At 44.1% G+C, this 10,397-nt stretch overlaps 2 protein-coding genes and 1 pseudogene across 2 annotated transcripts; 2 read left to right on the top strand and 1 right to left on the bottom strand.

Annotated features, from left to right (window-relative positions):
• Positions 1 to 1,141: 1,141 nt before the first annotated feature.
• LOC115208624 (trafficking protein particle complex subunit 5-like) lies at positions 1,142 to 2,222 on the bottom strand (annotated as a pseudogene).
• Positions 2,223 to 3,595: 1,373 nt separating this feature from the next.
• Positions 3,596 to 6,275, top strand: LOC115208616 (N-acetylmuramoyl-L-alanine amidase). The gene is made up of 5 exons (XM_029776818.1): positions 3,596 to 3,915; positions 4,194 to 5,042; positions 5,173 to 5,383; positions 5,634 to 5,928; positions 6,188 to 6,275. Exons 1-5 carry the CDS (start codon positions 3,852 to 3,854, stop codon positions 6,215 to 6,217), a joined length of 1,449 nt encoding a protein of 482 aa, XP_029632678.1. The 5' UTR covers positions 3,596 to 3,851; the 3' UTR covers positions 6,218 to 6,275.
• Positions 6,276 to 8,650: 2,375 nt separating this feature from the next.
• On the top strand, positions 8,651 to 10,353 carry LOC115147843 (uncharacterized). Its single transcript, XM_029690116.1, has 3 exons — positions 8,651 to 9,184; positions 9,294 to 9,980; positions 10,183 to 10,353. Exons 1-3 carry the CDS (start codon positions 9,137 to 9,139, stop codon positions 10,351 to 10,353), a joined length of 906 nt encoding a protein of 301 aa, XP_029545976.1. The 5' UTR covers positions 8,651 to 9,136.
• The last annotated feature ends 44 nt before the right edge of the window (positions 10,354 to 10,397 follow it).

Raw genomic sequence — 10,397 nt, 5'->3', positions numbered from 1 at the left:
ACAACAGCCTTTCTCAATAGCAAGGCTATGTTCACTGAGTCTTTACAGAGTCCAAGCTTTCCTTCATTTTGGGTCAGTCACAGTAGTCAGGTATTCTGCACTGTGTACTCTCTGTTTAAGGCCAAATAGCATTCTAGTTTGCTCTGTTTTTTTGTTAATTCTTTCAATTTGTCAAGTTATTATCTTTTTGTTTTCTCATGATTTGGTTGGGTCTAGTTGTGTTGCTGTCCTGGGGCTCTGTTTGTGTTTGTGAACAGAGCCCCAGGACCAGCTTGCTTATGGGACTCTTCTCCAGGTTCATCTCTCTGTAGGCGTCTTTCTCCCTCTTCAACTTTACCGTCTCTTTACAGCCTCTGGCCAACATTTAATTTCAGACAATAGTAAAACACATACCAAGCACAACATCTAACTATGTATAACTTGAGACCTATGTTATTGACACAATTATTTATTCTCATGGAATTTCTGGTCCATATGGCAAATTTAAACATTACACTTCTTGGTCATTTCAATGAAATACAAAGGTATTATTTCAGGTATTACAGTATTTATTTTAATTTTGACAAAGCAATATACAAGCACCAAGTAAGTTGTGGACATTAAAGCAGCCACATGTATATTTACAATGACACAATGATGTGTCATGTCTAAATGGGGAGCATTGTAAAATGTCCTACCCATTAGATATTACAAATAAGACTGAAGTGCATATGATTATACAGTGATATATAATTCTGTTCAATCAGGGGATTCCATTTTACATCTTGCTGATCAATCAGCCCTTGATAAAGTGCATTTATTTGTGACCATTTATGTTTTTTCATCAGTGAACTACTCATCACTGTTCATCACTACTCATCACTGAGCTGCTCAATCCACACTCCTCTCTTTCCATACTGTTACTCCTCCCTTTCATCTGCCTCTAGAGTAGGTCCTTTGAATGAATGAATACTGTACTTTCAACTAGCTTTCTTTCCTTGTTCTACGTCATTGTCCTCACTGATTCAAATGCACCGAATAGGTAAAATAACTAGTAAAGCTAACCTTTCTGAATAAAATCTGTTAACTTTCTGAAAATGCCATGAAGTTCATTTACGGCGGTGGAAGAAGTATCATGTCGTAGCTATAGTGGGTTAGTCATAGTAGGGAAGTTCTTTAACTATGTACACAAATTGATGCCATGATGTAAAAACTGGCTCCTCCCACATAGCAATATTGCCAACAGATAGGGAAGTTAAAGTGAGTACTTTCTCCGATCTCCCACATCTGTCAGGACAATAAAATGAATAGTGAATAGGAAAGGAAGCACTATACATTATACAGCCAAAACGGTATACAGTACATCCCTTTTACATCTCAGTCCACACTTCCTACTACCTCTGAACTCTTTCTATCCTATCTGCCCTCCAGTGCCTTGTCTTGGGTGATGACAGCCTCATCAAACTTGATCATGAGAGTGGCGCCCTTGTGCCAGTGCACCGTGACCTTGGCGGGGAAGCCGCTGTGTGTGAGAATGGCCTCCACCGCGCCCCCAGTGAAAGCGGCACAGTTGAGCGTGCTGTTTTCTTTGGGCACCGAGGTGAAGATGTTGATCAGGGGCTCTTTCTCAATGATATAGTAGGTCTTGTCGTCGTCATTGGCCTGCTCCAGCTTGTTCGCTTCCTTACCGAACAGGGCCCTCCACACCGACACCTGGGGAATCGAGGGGGAACGGAAGGCAGAGAAAGGTGAAGGTTTGTTTGTGTTTATGCTTATGTCTGAGGCCAGGTCTCTTGAAGTGGAGGTCAAGTTGCTGCTACAGCCAAGAGCCATGCATACCTAGGCTATATTTGTATTACATTATAGCCTAATGTTATGTGAATGTAGTATAATGTCATACATTGGTTGTTATTACACTAATGAAAAAGTCTAGTATGTGAATCACACACAATGTGCAAAGTTCTCTTGGTCATACCTTGATGAAGAGCAGTATGTTCAACACTTCGGTTTCCCTTTTTCCATTCTTCTCTCAACACCAGCACATCCAGCAGGCTAGCCCCCACGCCTTGACCCAAGTCTGCCTAGCGTGCCTGCAGCTCAGACACAGAGTACACCCGACTCTGGCAGTACTGCACCATTTCAGAGAAGAGCAGGGTGAATGCGCTCATGCTGACCTCAGTCTTGAGTCTAGTGAGCGAATGCTCTAGAATTGCAGACTTGCCCCTAGTGAAGCGAGTCTCCATTTTCTACAGGGGGAGGGGAAGAGAGTGAGTGACTGTCAACAACAGCAGAATGTTGGAGTATAATAAGATATCAGCGCATGACTGTTGGGGCTTTCAAGGCAACTGGGAACTCTGGAAAGAAACCAGGTCAAATCATGATGTAAGTGATCTTTAGGTCGTAACTCCAGAAGGATGCCCGAGTTGGATGACAGTTCAAATGATTTTTCCCCAGTGGGAGCTAATTTTTTCCCGAGGTCCCAGTTGTCTTGAACGCACTAAGTCGGAGATTTCCCAGTTCCCAGTTATTTTGAATGCGGCATTAGTACCGAACATCACTCAATGACTGTTCTGACAACCATCCATCCGTTTCAACACATCAGGAAACGTGCTACTACGGTTAGATACTCTTGAACAGAATATGAATAAAAACAAGGATTATTTCATTCAATGAGCACACATGGTGGAAAGTTGACTCTAAAGAAATAAACATAGCAAATATTATGCCGGGTGATACGTCACACTCACACATCACAATATGAATGTTGAAATATCTTCTGTTGAAACATTATGGTATTGATACAATTATTTTAAATATTAGTTTTCATAAATCCCTATTTTAAACAGATTTTTTAAACCTACACAAATAATAAAAAATATATCTAATTATAATCCAGTAGAGGCCACTATTGTCCCATTTATCCACTGGTAATGGATGTTCGCTTAATGACACAAAGGGAAAATAAACAGGGGCCAAAATTCACCTCATACATTGAGAACAAGAGGGTTGGGGATGGAAAACACAAAAACAAACAGACACTGGCTGCAGTTCTCAATGCAGCAGTCACTCAAGTGTAATAGACTTTGTTCCCCTTTACTCCCTACCAGCAAAACCTCATAAGCCAATGAACACCACCTGCCATGGGACACTAATGTCATGAGTCAGGAACGTTTCTGTCATCTGAAAAAGCATACATGCACTGATTATAGTGTATGCCTACTACATTGGGTTGTTTTCGGGGAATTTGTTAAGTGTCATTTCCAGTAAGGTTACTGGGCTTCCCTGACACTGACGGTAAACAGACCGCCCCTCTCTATGCATCGTGGAACACATTTACCAGACTTCACTATCTGTGTGTGTCTGTGTATATGTGTGTGTAATTACATCCATATGTGTGAAAGTTGGATGTAATAGATGTATATCATGGGAAAAAAACACTGTGATGACTAATACAAACCAGTATATCTTCAGCACTTCTCTTGTCCCTTTAAGCCTGACCTCGTCACAAGCTTGAAAGGGCCTTATTTGTTTTCCGATGACAAACTTTGACTTTGGGTAGGAACCAATCAATATTTGGAGGCGTCTGTGTATAAAGAGTTATTTCATCTATTGGGACACCGCATTACAAACACATTGATTCCCCGAAGTGGGAAGTGAAACCAGCTTTAGGTACTTGCAACAAAGCCTTTTGAGCATCTGGACATTCTGCTTGGGGTTTGTCATGAGTGGTTGTGGTTTGTCATAACAGAGTGTTGGACTGTAAGAGATAAGAAGATTACAACTCTCATCGGCAGCCTGGGTTGACCTTGTCTGGGGATTGTTTGTGGGTTTAGTTTAGCCTCTGGATCTGGTGTGATACAGCTGCACTCAGAATGACTACAGTGGTTCTATGGCTCTTCATTGTGGTTGGAACGTGCTACAGCGTTCTCTGTTCAGGTAACCTGTGTTAATGGACTGAAATGATATGTTTATTTGGGTTCATATGTCTGAAGGTACGGCTGCCTTACTGCATTGTCCGTGCACATCTTCATTGGCAACATATGCTTCTATTGTTAAACAGAGCTCAATTTAACACAGAAAGTCACTAGTATATAGCTGGTGTACAATACATTAAATACCCCAAGATAGTATGAACATGAGTATGAATGAAGCCCCAGGTGACTGTTTGCACTGAGTCTGTAGTAGCACGAACAAAACATTTGTTTTGGTTTCAGAGGACCACCTGCGGGACATGGACAGTTTCATAAGTGCCGTAGAGCAGGCTGAGGAGTCGAACCCAGACCTGTCCCCACTAGCCCTTGTGAGGAGGCTCCGCAGGACGGCCGGACATGAGGACCCACTCACCCTGCACTTCCTGGGGGCCTCCAACAACATCAGCCACACCCACACCTTCGTGTTCAACACCACTCTCTTTGGCTTCTTCGACAAAGCCATCCACCATTTTGTGACGGACCGTGGTGAGGAGAGAGGGGTCGTTCTGACCCAAGATGGCACCACAGTGGCCATCGCTCCCATGCTTCTAGGCATTGAGGTGGGTCTGAAAGCTAAGCTGGAGGGCACCCCTCCTCTGGGCATGTTTCCCCTCACCTTGGCCAAAAACCTAGGGTTGTCGTTCCTTAGCCTCCAGGACTTTCCACCTGCTCAGCGTCTGGGGCCGGACGGCTGCTGGGACAACGTGACCCACCCCAGGGTGTTCCAGCTGTCGCGGGTGCCCACCCTGGCCACCGATGCCCTCGTCAACGGGGGAATGGATGGGTCCATTTTGGGCATGGATCTTGCCACCCTGGCCCCCTCTGAACAGCCTGGTAAACTCAGCAAGGTTCTGAAGGGTTACTACAACCATGTCCTGGAGGGGCAAGACCTGGGGGTTGTATCCAGCCACATCAGCCCCAAGCGCAGAGAGATTGCCCAAGCCCTGCTGGGCACCCTGGACACCCAGAGACAGGTGATGGAGACCCTATACCTGGTGTGGAGGCTGGAGGACACTCAGTGGATAGCCAAGGATACAGGGGTGGAAAAAGCAGTGAGAGACGGAATGCTGGAATTTGTCCACAGATACTGGGGTGAGTCTCAGGGTGGGGGAGAGGGAATCATTTACCCCTGTAGTTATGACATTGTAGGTCATAAAAGGCTATTCATTTGAAGTCTGTAAATATGAAGATGAATTGAACCTGTTCAACCTCTCCTCTCCAGACTGCCCTCCCATCATCCCACGGTGTCAGTGGGGGGCAGCACCCTACCGAGGATCTCCCTTCCCTCTTGCCCTGCCCCTCCCCTTCCTGTATATCCACCACACCTACGAGCCAAACAGGCCCTGTCACTCCTTCCGGCAGTGCTCCAGGAGCATGAGGGCCATGCAGCGCTTCCACCAAGAAGACCGCGGCTGGGCCGACATCGGATATAGGTGACCTTTGACCCATACATCCATTCGCAGATATTAACAAACCCTTTATACTAAGCTTCATATATGGAGACAAGAGTACTGTGTCAACCTACAATTACAGTCAGTCATACCATAGCAAATCTTGACATGATATTTATTACACAGTATAACTGTGCAATATAAAATGACAAGATGCTATAGCAGGAATCAGGGTTGTGAGATAATGCAATTTGTTTTATCACTCCAACTCCTAAATGTATGTTCCCCTCAGCTTTGTAGTGGGTTCTGACGGGTACATCTACGAGGGGCGCGGCTGGCATCACCTTGGCACCCACACCAGGGGGCAGAACTCTTATGGTTACGGCGTGGCCTTCATTGGCAACTACTCCGCCTCTCTTCCCTCACGCCACGCCCTGGATCTGGTGCGCCAACACCTGGCCAAGTGTGCAGTGGATGGCGGGCGCCTGCAGGCCAACTTCACCCTCCACGGGCACCGGCAGCTGGTGGACACCTCCTGTCCAGGAGACGCACTCTACTCCGAGATAAGGGGCTGGGAGCACTTTGGGGTGAGAGACTGTTCAGTATTTTTGGCTACTATACCATCAGTCAATGTCAAATGTATCCTTTTAATATATACACAATCAAAAGGGCATTACAGTTGCTCCAGAACACTACTCAGTCATAATACAATTGTGCCCTTTTTCCTACATTAGACATGAATGATAAACACAAACATTAAGCTGTTTGTGCACTGTTGATATTGATGCTGCTGACACGTTTTCATCCGGTGTTATCTTGATCACTCATTACAACAACCTTTTACAGGAAACAAGCTCATCGAAAAAGGACCAATGAAGAAGACAAGCATGTAAGAAGCAGTGTGGAATAAAACCAGTTTTGTCAAAATGTCTCATTGGATTGTATGGGGGTATCAATTTGTTATGTCCATGATAACAGTGTTTTAGAGTTATAACAGCATATAACACTCACCCTTATGGTTGTCACTGCTTCACATTACAGTATTGTAACACAACGGAGACATGTACAGTATACTGAACAAAAATATAAACACAACATGTAGAGTGTTGGTCCCATGTTTCATGAGCTGAAATAAAAGATCCCAGACATTTTCCACAGGCACAAAAAGCTTATTTCTCTCCAATTTTGTGCTGAAATGTATTTACATCCCTGTTAGTGTGCATTTTTCCTTTGCCGAGATAATCCATCCACCTGACAGGTGTGGCATATCAAGAAGCTGATTAAACAGCATGATCATTACACCAGTGCACCTTGTGTGGGAACAATAAAAAGTCACTCTAAAATGTGCAATTTTGCCACACAACAAAATACCTCAGATGTCTCAAGTTGAGGGAGTGTGTAATTGGCATGCTGACTGCAGGAATGTCCACTAGAGCTGTTGCCAGATAATTGAATGCAAATGTATCTACCATAAGCCACCTCCAACGTCGTTTTAGAGAATTTGGCAGTAAGTCCAACCGGCCTCACAACCGCAGACCACGTGTAACCACGCCAGCCCAGGACCTCCACATCTGACTTCGTCACCTGCGGGATCGTCTGAGACCAGCCACCCGGACAGCTGATGAAACTGAGGAGTAGTTCTGTCTGTAATATAGCCCCTTTGTGGGGAATAACTCATTCTGATTGGCTGGGCCTGGCTTCCCAGTGGGTGGGCCTATGCCCAGTCATGTGAAATCCATAGAATAGGGCCTAATATATTTATTTAAATTGACTGGTTTCCTTATATGAACTTATAACTCAGTAAAATTGTTGAAATTGTAGCATGTTGCATTTATGTTTTTGATCAGTATAGCTGCATCTGTCGAGAGAGAGAGAGACAGTGACACCCAGTGGCACAGGAATGACAACTGGCACCAAGGCTACCAGAGGATCCAGGATAGATGTGTTCCACTCAATGACTGGGTTCCACTCCTCTTAGCCTATGTCAAAATGATAAATTCATTGTTAATTCATTAAAAGTGAATTACAATTAAATTACTGTAAACATCGCCGTTAACACAAAAATAACATCGTAGGGAGACAGTTGGGCCTATTGGAATACTTTGAAATTGTTTTGGCTAATGAATTATACATCTTGGCTATCTGTCCAATTCATGAAACACATATTGACCAGGTTGTGAGAGTGAAATGTTTAACAGGTGTGTAAGTTAATATTAATTAAACATGTATTAAATAGGCCTAAATTCTCGATTTCAATCAAATGATTGTAAACTCAAAACATTGAAGATTATTTTGAATATTCTTATTTATTTAGTATTTTGTAATATTTTGACATATTTATTTGCTTTATCAGCATGGATTGACAATCTTGGCATATTTGTTCAATCAACACTGATTTTGCTATTTTCATACACTTTCAATGTATTAAAAGTACAGTATAATGTTAAATATCCACCACTGGTCATTGTTGATACATAAGCATACTGTAAATCGTATTGATTGATTCTGAAATTCATTTCATATAGCCTACTTTAAATAGCCTGTTGTCTTCAAGTTTGAAGCGATTTTTAAACCAACACATTTTAATACTGTATGGCATGTTTTATATATTTCTCTAAGCCTTTTGTATGCGAATTGCCAATGCCAATAAACCATCATAAATGACGTTTTTTTCCCAGTGACATCGCGTAAAAATGCTAGAGGATCTGTATTCATTAGGGAGAAATAGGATTGGCCAGGGGCAAATGATACGACAGGATAAATAAATGTGCTCAGAAATGTACGACGCTGTCACCATAGAAATAGAATCTATATTATAATTCCATGCTCGTCATAATGTCCAATAACATACATTTTAATTCCTAATTCTATGTGCATTACTCAGAGGTTATGTTATTCACAATCACAACCAACCTACAGTAGTATATCGATAGCAAACGCGTCGTATATTTTTTCCTGTTCTCAGTTAGGTAAGTAGGTCTTCCGATAATGAGAAGGACCGATATTGCACGCATTCGACAATTTCGAAAAACACGTTACTTGGATCATATCGAATCTGTTAGCTATACAACCAATTTATCGATCATCTAAAATGACTTGTTTCCTCATCCTAATTAAGGTCTCATTAATCTCATCTGCACTTTCATTGTTTATATTGCATGTTGTTGTTCTATGTAAGGTATAATGTATATTCTTCCCATTCAGATAACTCTTTCCAGCATTAATTTGAAAACGACAGATGTACTGCTGTAGACATCTGGTATTGGGTTCTGTGCTCAGTAACCCTCTTTCTTTCTGCAGAGCTTTGGCCAACCAAAACAAATAATCAAAAAAGGTCTCATCACTCTCCATGGAGGAGCAGCTAGTTTGTGCCATGAACCAATAATTCATATCACTCTCTGCTTGCCACATTCTAACTGGTTTAGTCACTAATTGAACTCTATTGCAGAAAATGCTCAAGAGGCAATTCTGTACACTGAAAGCCCAGGGAAGGCTCCCACTGGACCTCCCTCTGAGACCAATGAAGGCCTGACTCCTGGCAGGGAAGGCTCCCACTGGACCTCCCTCTGAGACCAATGAAGGCCTGGCTCCTAGCAGGGAAGGCTCCCACTGGACTTCCCTCTGAGACCAATGAAGGCCTGGCTCCTGACAGGGAAGGCTCCCACTGGACCTCCATCTGAGACCAATGAAGGCCTGGCTCCTAGCAGGGAAGGCTCCCACTGGACCTCCCTCTGAGACCAATGAAGGCCTGGCTCCTGACAGGGAAGGCTCCCACTGGACCTCCCTCTGAGACCAATGAAGGCCTGGCTCCTGACAGGGAAGGCTCCCACTGGACCTCCATCTGTAAGTGGGGTGTATCAGGGTTGTCTCAAACTGGACAATATTATAAATTAGCTACTATAATCTTTGACCTAGTTTTTCTTACGCTTTCATTACTGCATTGTCTGTTTAGTCGTATATCGGATCCATCGAGAGCCTTCCTGAGGTGTGCAGCAGAGGTCCTGAGGCGTCAAATGCAGTGGAAGAGGTGTGCAGTGACACAATGAAGATAGAGGCTACTGGAAATCTTCAGAAAACTGGAAATTGCATAAGCAAGTTGGTGCTCCTATCCACTGAGAGCCGTCCTGAGGTGTGCATTAGAGTGCCTGAAGTGTACAGTGGAGGTCCAGAGGTATGCAGTGGAGTACCTGAAGTGTACAGTGGAGGTCCAGAGGTATGCAGTGGAGTGCCTGAGGTGTTCAGTGGAGGTCCAGAGGTATGCAGTGGAGTGCCTGAAGTGTACAGTGGAGGTCCAGAGGTATGCAGTGGAGTGCCTGAAGTGTACAGTGGAGGTCCAGAGGTATGCAGTGGAGTGCCTGAAGTGTACAGTGGAGGTCCAGAGGTATGCAGTGGAGTGCCTGAAGTGTACAGTGGAGGTCCTGAGGTGTGCAGGGGATGTCCTGAGGTGTTCAGTGAGGTGCCTGAGGCACCAAACGCAGTGGAAGAGGTGTCCAGTCATACAAAGACAGAGGCTGCTGAAGACCTTCGGGACACTGAAAATGTCTTCAGCAAGGTGGTGAGCTCCAAAGGGTGGCTGAAGGAGGGCTGGGAAGATCAGCTGACCAGAGACTTCAATGATATGATTGCAAAACTCCCAAAGGTAAGGAACAAGAAGCCTGTTTCGTGAATGAAAGGTCAAGTGTCTTTGTAAGTGGGGTGCATCAGGGTTGTCTGAAACTGGACAATATTATAAATGAGCTACTATAATCTTTGACTTTGGATGTCTGTGGTATGTTTTGTGAAACAGCTAAAGGATATATGTGTTGTTCTTACTCTTGCACTGCTCTGCATTGTCTGTTTAGTCCTATTTTGGATCCAACGAGAGCCTTCCTGAGGTGTGCTGCGGGGAGTCGAACGCAGCAGAAGTGGTGCGCAGTGACACAAAGAAGCAGAAGGAAAATGGCGTTCTACGATGCTTCCGACGTGTGTGGAAGTTCTTCACATGCACCAACAGCCTCCCCAAAGAGGAGTGACTCAAGCACACACAACTCCGAGCCACACTTTGCCTCGGCGACTG

Source organism: Salmo trutta, chromosome 14 (genome assembly GCF_901001165.1).
Source record: "Salmo trutta chromosome 14, fSalTru1.1, whole genome shotgun sequence".
Taxonomy (NCBI): Eukaryota; Metazoa; Chordata; class Actinopteri; order Salmoniformes; family Salmonidae; genus Salmo; species Salmo trutta.
Note: the sequence above shows the minus strand (reverse complement) of the source record. Positions and strands in the feature narration are given on the sequence as shown.